Source organism: Rhea americana, unplaced genomic scaffold, assembly GCF_003343005.1.
Source record: "Rhea americana isolate MKP2758 unplaced genomic scaffold, rheAme1 scaffold_3, whole genome shotgun sequence".
Lineage (NCBI taxonomy): Eukaryota > Metazoa > Chordata > Aves > Rheiformes > Rheidae > Rhea > Rhea americana.
In genome coordinates this window covers 1,092,423-1,107,463 of record NW_028186423.1, presented here as the reverse complement: position 1 = coordinate 1,107,463, position 15,041 = coordinate 1,092,423, and the positions used below count along the sequence as shown (strand labels likewise).

Sequence of the window (15,041 nt, the reverse complement as noted above, 5' to 3'; positions counted from 1 at the left end):
TCTGTTGGAACTTAATGGGATATATATAAAGTTCAAATTTACTGCATATAGAATTCACATTCTTACATACGTTGCTATGCCTTTAAACATAGAGGTGTGTATGAACACAGCTATTTAAAAGATTTAGCTGGCACATTTGCATTTTATAGACATGAAATAACCTTTGTACCTGTCTTAGTTAATGGTTGTAAGTGCAGTATGACTTTAATAAATGCATAGGATAAATTKATATAAAAAATTGAAAACCACGACAAAATTTCGGTTGAATTCTTTGAGTTGATTTCAGTAGTGAATTTTGCATGTTACATACTTGAATGAGATTTGAAAAGCTAAACGCTTATTACTTGTTCCTTAAATTTATTGTGGGAATTGACAATAAATACCCACACTCAAATTCTTTTCTTTAGTGTGTTTTTTTAAGTTTTTTTGAATGTCTTTGTTCTGAACAAAGCCAGAAAAGTTCTGTTCCTCTGACATCTTGTGAAACTTACGATAGGAAGAAACAAAATTTAGTAGTCAAATACAGTATGAAGAAGTGAAAAATCATTTTAAAGGGTAGATTTTATTTATGTAAAATATGTACTTACATAGTGTCTTCTCACTTCCTTTCCAGTTAGTTGTAGTTTTAAAGTTTGGGTATTTTTCAGATGATTGGACTATTGTACTTTTGAAAGCGAATAATAGTTTTATGTGTGAAATGAACACTCTCAGATTTTTTTTGTTCTGTTTTGTGTTATAGTGTTGGACAAATGGGAAACTTCAGATTTCTCTGAAATTACTGCCTCATTTTATTGGGTGATTGAGAGCTGGGTGGTGAAGAGAGCCTGTGTAATGCAAGTACTGAAGGATAGGATGCAGAGGAGACAAAACATTTATGGTGCTGAATCAAGGATAAACCAGGACTGTTTGTGTCCAGCATCTTTCAGAGTCTTTGTACTATGACTTATAGAAGTATTGGTTTCATGGCATAGATGATGCTATAGGTGGCTCTGTGTGGATATTTAGGTCTCCAGAGTTTACTAGTTTAGCTGTATGCCATAGGATGATGCTCAACGTGCTGCCTGTAGCAGCATACTGTAATCTAAAATAACGTACCTGARAAAATCCTGCTGGACCCAAGATAATTACGAAGTCATCTCTCACTTACCAGTGAAAGGAAGGCTTTCCTGAATTTGCTGCGAGTAATGAGCAGTCCGCAGATAGTGGAGCTCAAGTACTTGTAGGTGGCACTGTGTGAGAAACCAGCTTTTCCCATTGATGGTCCTTCTTAGGACAAGGATATTTTTAAGAGTATTTCCCTGATACAATTAGATTAGCAAGAGTAGATTAACTATTTAAGGTAGAGCAGTAGGGAAAAGTGAAGTGGATCTGTATGTGTGGTTTTCTTTTCTTTTCTTTTTTCTTTTTTTTCCTCGTTGGTATCCTTTCATGTCATTTTTTAATAGATAAATCTCAAGGGAAATGTCATTGTGGTGGCTTTTTCCTCTTTCATCCATGAAGTTTACTGTATTTTTTGTGTGTGTGTGTGTGTGTGTTTGTGTGTGTGTATATATATTTAAAAAAGAATGGTAGACAGATTTAGGAAACTGCTTTGTGTTATTATCTTAACTAGATTTTTGAAGTTTGGAAGATGCACGTTGTGCTTTGCAGATGAACAGGTTACAGTTTATTTACCTGTGTAACATTTTAAGTTTCTAGCAAATTAATTTTCATTACGATTATTTTACTGATGTCTGCATGTTTACTTTTTATTTTGCAGTCAACTTAATGTGTTTGCTTCTTAACTTGGTTTATTTTTGGTAGTCTAGCAGTTCTTGACTATATTATGTGACCAAGAAAAAAGATAAAGTAATAAAAATTCTATAGAACTTGAGTCTAGCACCTACTTTTCCCCACTTACTGCTAATTCTTGGATGGTAGAGGTGAATGAAACAAATTGAATTCTTCTGTTTTTTTTTTTTACATTGCTGTTGATTAAAGAGGGAAACTTGTAAAATGTATTTTGATTTCATTGCTGTATCTTTTGTTAGAACTGGATATAAGGGTCAGCTTAACTAGCTTAAGTAGGAGCACTTCTGACCACTCCTTTGATGAGGTAAGAGGGCTGGTAGATGCATGCTTGATCTGCTGTGTTTTGTCAGTTGAGGGAGGATTGTTCAGAGCAATGCCGGAGAGGAAGACTATTCATGCATGTTGTTCTAAGCAGGAGTTACTGGTGTTCTGTAGTACTTAGAATGACAGAAACAAATAGGCCGGTTGGCTGAGAGCATAAGCAGTATGTTTTTCTCTCCAGATTGTTGGAGGATAGTTCCAGTGTACAGCATGATACAGGAATCTGCCRGTGAATTTCACTAGACTATTAGCCATAGTAAAATGATATCTAGTGTAATACTTCTTCCCTCCTCTTCTCTCCCTTCCTCCCCTGCTTTGTGCAAGCTTGAAGCCTACTAAAAGAAATAGACTGGAACTAACTTTTTAGATTTTAACTTTACTTTAAACTTTACTTTTTTAGTTTTACATGTTGTATAGTTTTAAAAATCTGTGAAGCAGTATGCATTTTAAAGGTAAAATTTGTATGGGTGTTATGCCATTTAAAACTGTTTTGATTTTAAAATTGTTTTACATTGTTTTTGTTGGTTCTTGTTTCATGCACTTGCTTTTTCAAAATGTATATTAACTAAATGAGGAACATAAAATGACCAAGTATGAATGTTTTTTGTAGGTGTTTTTGAGCTGAGTTACATCAAATACAGAGATTGGTAAAATCATGGATACGTATGCCAAGGCTCAGGGCAATCGAGTGAAGCCAAGGATATCTGTGAAAAAGGTAATTATCTGTTCTAAGAAATAATACTTTCAAGGTTTTTTATTCTAATCCTAACAGTCTGGTAATGAACCAAGTAGACTGTGGTAGGTTTGGTTGGTTTTTACTTTGTATTTTGTCAAAGTTGAAATATTTCAAGGAGACCAAAAACTGCYGCTGCTTTATGCTTTGGCATATTTAGCCAAGTGAAACTGGGRGACGGAATAATTGAAAGGAGTACAACGCATGTTTATTTGCTTTTTGTCTTTTATTTTGAGGTGATTTGATGAAGTTATGATGTATTTAAATATCAAAATTTGCTTCGTTTAGTGGCACGTGAATATTTTTAGAGCACTGGTTACTCAAGTTTATATRTAATTAAAATATGCATAGTGTTCACTGAAAACTATGAAATCTGTTAAGTCTTACTATAATATCCTTGTCTTTGGATCTTGGTTTCTTGATTGGCTTATCTTTATGTTTGCATAGACTTTTGGGGAGTGCTTTGATGAAAAATAAGATCTGTCTAGCACTTAATACTTTTTTTAACAAGTATGATGTCTACTAATTATAATTTTGTTTATTCTTTTCAATTTTGTGGCTTTAGCTTGGAGAATAGAAATACACTCCTACATTTGTCTTGGAACTTCTGTAAGCACTTATTTAAATGAAAGTAATACATTGCAGTTTATCCTGAAGGAACAAATTGATTTGTCCAATCATATTTCTCAAAAAGTAATTGAATGCAGATGAGTATTTTTAGGTCTTTCCTGATTGCTAATAAATTACTTTATTACAGATCTGTGCAATGCTAAAGAAGAGAATCTGATCAAGGAAATAGTGTCACCTGAAAATTGCGTTGCTTTATTCCATAAGCGGTGTTTTTTAAGGGAAGCGGTGTCTGTGCTACAGGTCCTGTAGAATCAGCTTGAAAATAAAGATCTACATTATGTTTCTGCTAGTTTWCTGCAGATAACCACTTGTTCTAGCTTCTGATACAGAGTAACAGTGATACTTCAGTTTGTAACTGTGGGTGCTATTCTTTCACTTTAAGACACAAGGTATAAAGGTTTTGATTTTACTGGCTTACGAAAAAATCTCCATTTCAAATAGAATTGTTTAACTACATTCAAGTAATTCTGCATTCAACCAGATCATTAAGTGATTTTAGAGGTATTTTGTAGTCTTCCCTTTTTTAGTAACACTTTCTCCCTCCTATCCTCCCCCCCCCCCCCAAAAAAAAAATCTAGATTTGTGGGCTTTTGATTTCCAAAAGATGTGTTTCTAACAATGGTAGTGAACAGAGATTCCTGACTGATTCTAACAGCATAACAGTAGCCTAAAACATTATCTCTGTAAACTGTTCTATTAATTGTCATTAAACCTTCTAGACCATGTGATTCTARGAACATGAGTTTGACCCATCTCAGGTGTCTAACAGAATTCTTCATATTCATGTAGCCAGACTCCTGATATTTTGGTCTGTAGTTGTCTCTTATTTTTTTTCCCCAGGGGCAGCCACTTAGATTGTAGCATGGAACCTCTACCCTTTTGCACAGAGCTAGACAGTAGATTGGTCAGAACCATGCTATTTCCTCTTCTGTTGATTCATAGCTTGTAGTCTGATTCATGTCCTCTTCATAATACTGAAATGAATTGTTACAGTATTTCTTAGAAGTCAGTCCATGGTTGTGGTATCGTCATTTGAAGCCCAAGCTTTCATCTTTCAAAATGTTTTAAAAAAATTGTCAGTTTAAATCTTATGGCATATGAAATCAAGAAGAGCTGTTTTGTTACCTGACAGCAGAGTAAATATGAAAATCGCTGTCCCTGGACTTGATTTCTCTGAGACACTGGAAAAAAGAAGTTTGTTTCAGACACTGTTAATGTTCCTTGGAATCTCTTCCTGCTAGGTRTATAAAGCACTACCCTCTCTCATCCTTCCCTTCCCCCCTCCAATGACATAGGCATCTTACAGGTTTGTGAGTTGTTTGAAATGTTTGAAAACAGTTGTTTAAAATAAGTTARAGAGTCCATTAGAACAGAATTAGTATACTGTGAAGGATCCATAGGTAAGGACTTCTGTATTTGCTGGCCACAAAGGTATCAATGCAAAACTTTGTTCATTTGAGCTAGAGGAAGGAGTTTTGTTTTCCATGTTCAGTTCTTGTCATGCTCTGAGTGCATGTGAGGGTGTTTGTGTTTCCCCTGGCGTGGCTTACTAAGTTCAAAGTCTTTGTTCGCAGCTGAAATAGGATTCCCTGCCCAATATCTGACTTAGGCTTTCTGTGTGGAAGGAGTACACAAAACTAGCAAGTAGAACCCTACAGAGATTTTGTCTTTTGCCCATAGGTAAATGTGTATTGGAAGTGGTTGTGCTATTTATAAAAACAAATAACATCCTATTGTTGAGGATGACGTATGGTTCTTACCTAAACTGAGCTGGCAGTCTTGGGGACACACCATTTTTCAATTACTATTTTAGTTGAGTGCCTCCCAAGCAGAGGCTGTGGGAGAGCTTGCTTGCTTTGCCTGATAGATATAAGACAAGAAGAATTCTTTGAATTTGAGTCCAGGCCTCTACTGTCACAAGCATGATTTCAGTAAGAATATGAAGTTATTAAACRTAAGCCTTACAGTTAATGAGGGGAGATTTAAAAACAACAGGAGGGTTTTTCTTTTAAGTCGTGTTGAATCTTACTGTTGTAACATGTAGCAATCTTATGAATTCCAAACTAAAACTATTCACAGCATTTGTTCATGGGTGTCAATAGTATTCATCTTTTGCTGATGTTCACCCTTGTGGTGTGTTTATAGTCAGATCATACCTTCTCAGCTTACATTCTGAAAGCTCTGTAAGCTAAGGTCTTAGTCTGCTTTTGTGTGAAAGCCTCTGCATTTCAGTGATTATCTTCCATCGTCGTCCTTGCTGTGCTTGTTGTGAATTCATCTCCTTTTTACTTGTGGATGATATTGTATGTTCAGTTACAAAGGATGCCCTCCTCACTAACTCTAATGATGTTAGTTCTCTTGATAATAGGATACATGTTTGCCTTATTTATTTTCTCCTTCAGTGCTGTATCATATTAACCACTCATTGCAATCCCATGATCAAGTAAGAGTTAAGTCTCTTTATTTTCCAACTTGCAGATTTCTAATTCTGTTTGAAAGCTTGCTGTTATTTTGTTAGTTTTCAAGGAGGTAGCCTTGTACTTTATACTATTGTGTTTTAAACTACTCTTGTAATGACAACTCTCATGTTAAACAAGTTACTTTGATATGCTGCTCTTACTCTTAATTGAGGATACCTTCCTGCTTTGAATTGTCATTAGACTTCATCTGTACCTTTTTTTTAATGTAATAAATTTTTTAATGTAATTATTATAATAAATGTAATTTATTAATTAATAATCACAGTTTCAATATAAATTTTAAGGAACTTGTTACTGGCCTGCTTCTATTGTACCCTCTCAAAACATCATTTGCTGATCTTTTGAGTAGGTTATTTTTTCCAGAAACTATTCTTTTGTTTAAAATTTTTTTTTAGTTTGATTGACTCTCTATGTGGTACAGAGTACACTCTGTATCTGTGGAAGTGCAGATGGGTGAGTTCTGCTCTGGAAATAGTATGTTATATATGCCTGCTTATTTCCGTATTTTTTTTTATTGTTCTGACTTTTGTAATCATTGATTTGATCTTAAAATCATGCATCACACCCTTCCTCCTCCTTTTTAAATATAGATATCTTATATTTTCCGTCATGTAGTGGTACCATCAGTGTGCTACCAGATCTATAATCTTCTGCCTCAGTCCTTCAAACCTGAGGGATATTTTTTTCAATTGGTGGATCTTTCTTCCTTTCTGACTTCAATCTGGTATTCTTCAAACCTTTGAATCTTCCTTCATCTAAACTATAGTTACTCTTAATACTTTAATACTTCATTYGATTTTTTCCTACTGCCTCTTCTTTCAGGATATTAAACTAAGGAAAAATACTTGATTATAAATAAGTTATATGTAGTAGTCTGTAGCCTTTGAAAACTAACAGCAGAGAAACGTGCTGAGCACTTTTCAAAGTGAATCACTATTAGTCTGCAGAAAATTAGCAGGTCATGTTGTTTGGCTCTTCAGACTTTTTCTAAATTACCGCTTTGAGTACTGTAACTGATGAAATTATTGTAGAAGCTGAAGATGAGACAAGCTTGTTCTTCAGAGAAGACTACTCTGAGAGGAGTGGTTGAGAGACTAAATGCTWCTAAAATTACTGGGGCAGAGTCTTTGAGCAGTGTTGGCATTGTAGCCCCTTATAAACTGGAAGATCCGGAGAATCAGGACATTGTTAGCTTGCTTAGGAGATTAGAAAGATATATACCTGTATCTAACACCTGTCAAAGAAAAATTGCAACTGAACATATGTTCAAAAAGGAATAGATAAAAGTAGAAATTAGTTGAGCACTCTTAGTTAATGCGCTTCAGATGACCCTGTGATGCTACTAGAGGGGCATCTAGGATTTTTTTGAATTCTGAGGTTAGTTGTACTGAACTTGAAAGATCATAATTTGTCAAGTGTGAGAATTTATTAGAGCTAAGAGGTTATAACAAAGCTAACAGTATAGCAAAGCTGCAAATGGAACAGAACTGAAAATATATAAACATATCAGAGTTCTACAGTTCAATCACAAGTGCATGGTACAATGACTGACCTCACCCTTTCCTTGAGGGCCACCCTGCTGGTACAGTCTTCCCTGGATTCTTGAGCAATGGGTGTGTGGTCTAGCGACCACTCTCGCCCCTTAAGGCCCAACCCCTCTGGTCTGTTTTCCCTGTTTCTCCTCGCCACACTGGTGACATCAGGGGTGTCCTGATTGATGAGTTGGTCTTTGGGTCTGCAGGCCAGCAAACTGTGGGCCCAAGTCCACACAAGCATATGTGGCTTATTCCCTTTTATACCCGATTAGAATGCTAGCCCACAGCCATACAAAGGCCACGTGGCTCCAGCTGATACCAGAGTGCACATCAGTAGGTGACCTCATGCTTAACCCATGGCCCTGCTGGGCAGGTAACAAGATGCCTGTTAGCAGGCCCTTCTGTGGGGAATGGCTCTACAGCGCTTATGGTATGGGTCTGTGGTGTCCCTTCTCCTTTGTCTGGACTTGCCAGTCATGGAGTTATTAGAGGGTGTGCTCCCAGGCTGCAGCAACCCCACAGTGTTGTGGTGCTGGCCAGCCTCGATGCACTCGGGATTTGTTAACTCTTGGGGAACGCCCCAGAGCAAAGCCCTCTTCTGTGGGCTGCACCATCCAGGGTCTCACGCTTGCTTTGTGGCACCTGTCAGATCCCAAAACTGCATTAAATGCATTTTAAAGTACTTGAGAAGCATGCTGTTGCTTTTCCTACATAAATGATTGTTTTGACTGCTTAAATATCATTTGGCCTTCAGTGTAAGGGTGGTCGTCTGGGACTTGTTTGTTAACATTTTGAAACATATTTTGATAATTTCTATGATCCTAAAATTAAGTTTCTATTTTGCTTTYGTCTAACCATTTTAGAAATGTTTTCCTAATTTTGCGTTGCCATGAGTAAAAGGCATGGTAGCACTATGCTATAGTAATTGGGCTTCCCATGCAACAGTGTCATTTCTCTACAGAAAAATTCATTCTTGAGGTTTAGTTTTAATATAGAAGATCATTTTTACTATAAATGGATTGCTTTTGCTGTGGGAGTGTCAGAAACACAAAACATTGACTAAATTTGACTCTCTAGCACTTATACTGTTGTTTAAGAAGCTATGCCAAATTGAATAACTTCAAAAGTTTGACACACTGATTTCATTTTTAACAGAGGAAGAGTAGACATGATAAACAACTAGACGAATAGTTAATAGCCACATTATGATCCTATTTTTACTTAGCTTGCCACTTTGTAGAGAAGATAACAATTCTAAAAAAAAAAAAGTTGCTGACTTCCAAAAAAAAAAAAAAAAAAAAAAAAAGTGAAAGGATGCTTTCTTTTTTCTTAAAAGCTGAGAACAAAACAATTTTTGTTGTTGTTCTACCATGTTGTTTTGTTTAACTTTATGTAATAGTTATAGTAAGGAGTTCTTTAATTCTGCTGCAATTTATTATTTTTACATTGCGAGAAATTTAGATCCTCAAGCCTTTCTTAGCCACCTGTCCAAGTTTGCGTGTCATCAGGAGTTTCCAAGAAATAATTACGTGGACTCGTTTTATTCAAGGAATGCGAATATGCTTTTTTTCTCTTTCTCTTCTTCCCTCCTCCTGACTGTTGCAGTCACCCCCATTATTCCTAGTGACTAAATTGTCTTTCAGTTTTTCTGACAAAAAGATGATGGAAAAGTTCCATGTATAGGTTTTGATGAAAGAGGTAGATAGGACTCGGAKTTCATATTGGATTCATCTTCTTTTTTTCCTCCTAATTGTTCTAAGACTGCAGACATTAGTTGAACTAATTAATAAATAAGTCTGCATTTTCTCACTATTCTTTCTAATTCAGAATGTCTAACGTTTTTTGGAATAAAAGTATCACTTAAAGAAAAACAACTTAATCTGCGTCAATTCCATTTCCTGAAATAAACTTCATACCTGGTGATTTATATACAAAATAGTATGACACAGTGTCAAATAAGTAAAATTAATGGGGGCAGGGGACAGGTAAATGGACCTTGTATCCAAAACTGAAAATGCACTTTGTTTGCTTTATATTTTGTTGGTTTTTTCATTGTCTTTCAGACTTCTGGTGAAGGTGTACTGCATTCTATGAAGTCATTGCTACAGAGCAGAAAGGAGTTATGCAGTGTATCAGCAGAAGAGTGCTTAAATCAGGAAGAACAAGTTGACTTTCTTGAGGTTTGGTATAACCTAAGAATTTATGATTTTTCATAAGTATAATAAAGAATAATGCTGCTTGTAGTGGAATGGGAAGTTGCAGGATAGTGAACGYGAGCAATATGGCAACTTGCTGACTGCCTGTAAGTTTATCTTGTATTGTTGTCCTTGAATTCAGTAACTGCAGTCTTTAAAAGGATTGTAAAGTTTTTCAAGAAGACATTTCTCTGCTTTATGAAAATTGTGAAACTAAATATCACAATGTTATGGATAGATGACTTTGTGCTACTGCCCGTACTGCATTTGATGAGCACTCGTGTGTTCAGATTGTATGCATGGTATCCTTAGATTCCAGACTGAACCTGCAAGCTCTAGTGGTTATCTGTTCAGGCAGACCGTGCTCTAGAATCCAGAATGAAACTCAAACTTTTCAGTTTTGCCCCCTCCCTCTGTGCTTTTTTCTTTTTCTTTTTTCTTAACTTGTACCTGGCAAATAGCTAGCTGTGCATATGTTTTGCTTGCCTCTAGCAATGGTTACTATGGAGAAGGGTATCTTACTATGCTCAATTACTTCATCAGCTCAAGCAGTTAAGAGCTCTCTGGATGAAATGTAAGGTGGTCAATATACCTTCACAGAACAGATCTTTTTTTCTGTAAAAAATGTAGGGAAAGACATCTGTATAAAGAATAGTGTTAACAGAACATTATTAGAACTGCAAAGTAATTGCTCAGACTAAGAAAAAACAGAATTTAGGTTTTCTATGCAATTTTAATTCAGCACTTCTGTCCCTGTGGATTGTGATAACCTTCAAATACGGTGCCCCATACGCTATTTTCAGCTTGAGGAGAAGGTTTATGTTATTGATTCTAGGCCCTTTTTTCTTTCTGATCCCCAGTGATTTCTGAACTGATGTACTAATTTCATCCATGTTTGAGGTCTTAAAGTTGATTCTGTTACTTCTGTGACAATTGAAGGCAGGTCCAATAGAGAGATCCAAATTAATGTTGTCACTGAGGCAAAAATAGGTGAACTCTGCAATGATGTCATTTTGCCAATGTATGCAGGCCAGTCAACATACACGCTGACTGGTTGGCCCTCTCTGTGAAACTGCAACTCCTTAATACTGCCCTGTCTCTCACAACGAAGTATTCTGTGGGAGAAGGGGCTCAGAATTATTACCTTGAAAAAGAGGAAAGGGCTGGGGGGAGGAGTAAAAAGGATGTACACCCACAAAAGCCAACAGCCAACCCCAAAGTCCCCCAAAATGCTGTTCAGAGAATTGGTTTTCCTCCAAGTCCTTTAAGTCATTTGGTATTCTGTTAGGTCTCTTTAGTGGAAGAATTGAGCTGATATTGTAGATTTATAGATTAAAGATGTAGGAGTTGAAAGGTATGTTGTAGGTATTGTACGGATAAAAGATGTAGAAGTTGAAGGGCACATTGCTCAGATGGGATTGTTTTGTAGTTTAGATGGTGAATGCTGTACGGAAGAACTGTTTTGCCTAGAGCTGTTTGGGATGCTGTTGCAAAGCTTTGTTTCAGTTACTGCTTCATCATAACTGAAATATGCTAATTAAGATACGTGGATTTAAACAAGAAGCTCTTTTCTGTTGGGAAAGTAGCCTCCCAGTACAAGACCCCCCTAAAATAGGAGTTGCCAAGATTTTTAATGTTTTAGTATGATTTCAGTTTACAAGTAAGACTTCTTGTCTTACACAAATTTCAGACCTGATTGGAACTGGCTTATACCTGGCCAGCTGGAAGCAAGGGCAGAGGAGCAGTGATCTTTGCAAAATCGTGTTTATATCAACAGATGTAATGGAACTGTACATGTTGCTCAAGATGCACCAGCCAATAGGCCATTAGAAGAAATTCTAGGTAGTAGATTTTAAATGTATATGCCCTTCAGTCTGATCTAATCTTTCATGACAAGTCAAGTGGCATAGGATTACTCTTCTCCATGTAAGACTGTATGTTACTCTTTCTGCAAGCAATGCTGCTCAAAGGTATGTTTTTTTGACAGTAAAATGAAGCTTTACAGTAAAATCTGTTTAATTTTAATCATTAAATTTCTACAGAAATCTAAACTTCTATGTTTTAACATGTTCATATATTCTACAGATTACATTTATTGGTTTTGCTGAAGAGATTGGTACTGCTCATTTGCAGGTACAGTATATATCTCTATTGGAAGATCATGTAGATCAGCACTGGTGATCTCTTTGAAATAATATATACCTTTTTGATGGAATAGTATTCTTCTTGGAGAAGTTAAATATTTACACTGAGTATTTAAAAATGTTCATAAGTTTTAAATGTAGCTGAAAAATACTTTGATTTTAATACAAGTACCAGTGCTTTATATATATTTAAAATGTTGTATTGGAATGGTCCGGAATACTTAAATTGTGGGTGTTTTTTTTTTTAATTTTATTTTATTCTTTTATTTTTAATTTTTTTATTTTTACTGTATGTATGAGTTTTTGGCATGACTGTTTTGTTTCTAACTTTCTCTTTCATAGAGTTGTGCTTAATAATAAGGTACCATTGTCATCTTCAAAGCTATAACTTTCCTGAATTGACTGCCAGCTAGCTAGAGGTTGCTGTAACAGTTCACTGATGTTTAAAATAAAATAGAAATTCTGAATCCATTTGTGTTCAAGCTTGCATCAATATTGAGAATTTAATAAAATAATAATGCTAAATATTCTCCCAAGTATAGGTAAGAACTATTTGATCATTTTGAGTTAGATTAAGTTTAGAGAGAGCAGGGCTGATGAAGTTTATGAAGTATTATTAGCTGAGTTCAGTCTGCTCTGAGTAGTTGTGCCCTTTGTAGGATGGGTAGATGCTTTTTACTCCTTCTAAAATTTCTCCTGTGCAACCTTGAAAGCTCTTCTGTCACATGAGAACAGTAGACATTTTTCTTTTGGTAGAAATGTGGATTAGAAATGAGTGTGGATTAAGTTGTTAGTGGAAATGAGTTTTACACAAATTTGAGAGAATAACTGAAGGATGGGGTAAGAAATAGGGAAGAAAACAAAAGCTTTGTCAAAATTAATGGCTTGTAATATTTTCACAGAATGGTTGAGGTTGGAAGGGACCTCTGGAGATAACCTATTCCAACCTCCCTGCTCAAGCAGGGTTACCTAGGGTAGGCATCCTAGGACTGTATCCAGACAGTTTTTGAGCATCTCAAAGAAGGTAGTCTCCACAACCTCTCTGGGCAACCTGTTCTAATTATTAATACACAGTTTTGGGGWTATGAAATCAAAAACTCTTATCTACATGTTATTTTTTCACTCTGTATTCTAAATGTATTCTCATATTTAAATTAGGAATTGACAGCTATTTCTGTAGAGCTTCCAGATGTCCTGAAATCGCTTCAGTTGTGCAAACTAAAAGAAAATGAAGTTATATTTCTAAAAGGTATAAAGAAAAGCTTGGAAAAAMCTTGTATCATGAAACATCAGGTAAACATTCAGTGTCTTCTTACATGTCTTAGATACAGATATCTTTCAGCTGATTTTACAAGAGTTTAGTACCACACCTTCTCCTGCTTGTAATATTTGTGTTATCTGGGGCCAACCAGTGTTAATACCATGTTTCTGCAGTTTCCTTGTGTGTAAAAATTATGTTAGAAAATCTCAGAATAAACTATTTCCTTTGAAGGCAAATGCTCTATTATTAATACAGAATAGTTAATATAAATATTTAATATTAATGCTGTGCAAGACAACTTCTGCTACAGTGAGTCTCTCTGTAGCAGTAAAATCAATAGGAGGATGCTTAAAAGATGAAGCAGTGCGCAGGTAATCCTTAAATGAGCTATGAATAAGTACCCTTTAGGACTGTTTCTTCTTGTAAAAAGCACATGAGTTTTAGAAGATTGATTAAGAAATTTGAAGGTGTTTTTAGTTTTAAGTGCACATTATGATCAATAGATTACCTAATCTAGCTAGTATGGAGTAAAATGCCGTCTCACAATATTAATGCATGATATGCCTTGTCTGTGCTTGCTTGCTGACTTGGTCCTGTGCCTCTGCCTCACTGAACTCCTTTTTATGGCCAACTTGGAAMGAAAGTGAAACTAATCACATTGCCTATGACTGCTATGCTCAGATACAGCTTCCATTCCTCCTTGAAATATAGGTCCCAGGAAATTAAGACAATATTAGCTGTTCATAAAATTCAATGTTTTATTTTTGTTGTCCAGCTATAAATGTTGTTAAAGCAAAAGTGTTAAAGCCATGTTGACTCGTGATACAATGTAAACTTTATTGTATTGCTATGATACCCAAACTCAATTTTTTTCATCCTGAACAGTATTTCAAGTTCTCTCTTCCTCTACAGGTCTTTATACATGTTAAAGACCATTAAGAATATACATGTTAAAGACCATTAAGAATATGCATGTTATTCTTAATGGTCTTTAACATGTATATTCTTAATGGTCTTGAGTGTGTATTAATCAGGGCTGTTTTATGTAACTTTTTTAATGCAGTGATTTGTTTAGAATGCAGGGGTTATTAAAAAGGGGGATTTAAGTATTGCTGTACACAAACTGTTCCATTTTTTCCTTATCTGTAAAATATTTGTAAATTGCTTCATAAAAAAATAAAAATTGAAAAAATCCATTGTTATTCCTGACAGTTGAAACTTTTCCAAGTTTGTTATGTTTGTTCTTCTTTCTTGCCCTCTTTTTCAAGAATCAACTTCACGAAGTGCTTTGTGTGGTGAGATTGTCTCCTTCATTCCCAAGGATCAAAGCTGATTGTGTATTTACCTTGCTGAGCAAATATACTACAGGTGTAAGATATGCACTGGAAATAAATTCATTGCAAAAACATCAAACAGAGACATCTCATGCTGAAGATGATGATACTAATCAGTCAGTTTCTTCAATTGAAGATGATTTTGTCACTGCTTTTGAACACTTGGATGAAGATGAGCCTTCAAAGATACAAAGTGTTGGTAAGTCCTTGCATGCAGTTGAATTTTGTTGTAGAGCCTGTATTTTGAATTTTGTCTGTTGTAGGACTTCATGAGACAATAAATGTATACGAAACATTAGTAATTTTTTTTACAGTAATCACCTGTTTCAAAGGGATAATACAAAAATGTCAATTTAAATTTTTGCCTTTCTTTTCACAATAGTAGTTTGTCAAATAATAAGCTAAAGGTTCTAATTGTGGTGTCAGATCCAGATGAAGTAGAACCTGTGGTGTATACTAAAGAGTACATGATTTTGTTAATAATGAGATTTGTCTAATAAATCAGTCCTTCATTCTTTTCAAATTCGGATCGTAAAAGATCAGCTAATGTATTGCAACAATAAAAAGCCCAGTGATTGCTGTCAAAATCTGTCTCCAGTGTTGTGCATTTGTGTTGG

At 35.4% G+C, this 15,041-nt stretch overlaps 1 protein-coding gene across 4 annotated transcripts in view; it reads left to right on the top strand.

The window, feature by feature from the left end:
- The first annotated feature begins 2,726 nt into the window (after window positions 1-2,726).
- The window catches only part of AKAP11 (A-kinase anchoring protein 11), a 36,549-nt gene continuing 24,234 nt past the window's right edge, over window positions 2,727-15,041 (top strand). For all 4 annotated transcript variants that reach the window (XM_085309454.1, XM_085309453.1, XM_085309452.1 and 1 more), the window contains exons 1-5: window positions 2,727-2,827; window positions 9,554-9,670; window positions 11,771-11,818; window positions 12,988-13,122; window positions 14,359-14,623. In XM_085309454.1, coding sequence (XP_085165580.1) covers window positions 2,768-2,827; window positions 9,554-9,670; window positions 11,771-11,818; window positions 12,988-13,122; window positions 14,359-14,623 — 625 coding nt within the window. In that variant the 5' untranslated portion in view covers window positions 2,727-2,767. The remainder of the gene's footprint in view (window positions 2,828-9,553; window positions 9,671-11,770; window positions 11,819-12,987; window positions 13,123-14,358; window positions 14,624-15,041) is intronic.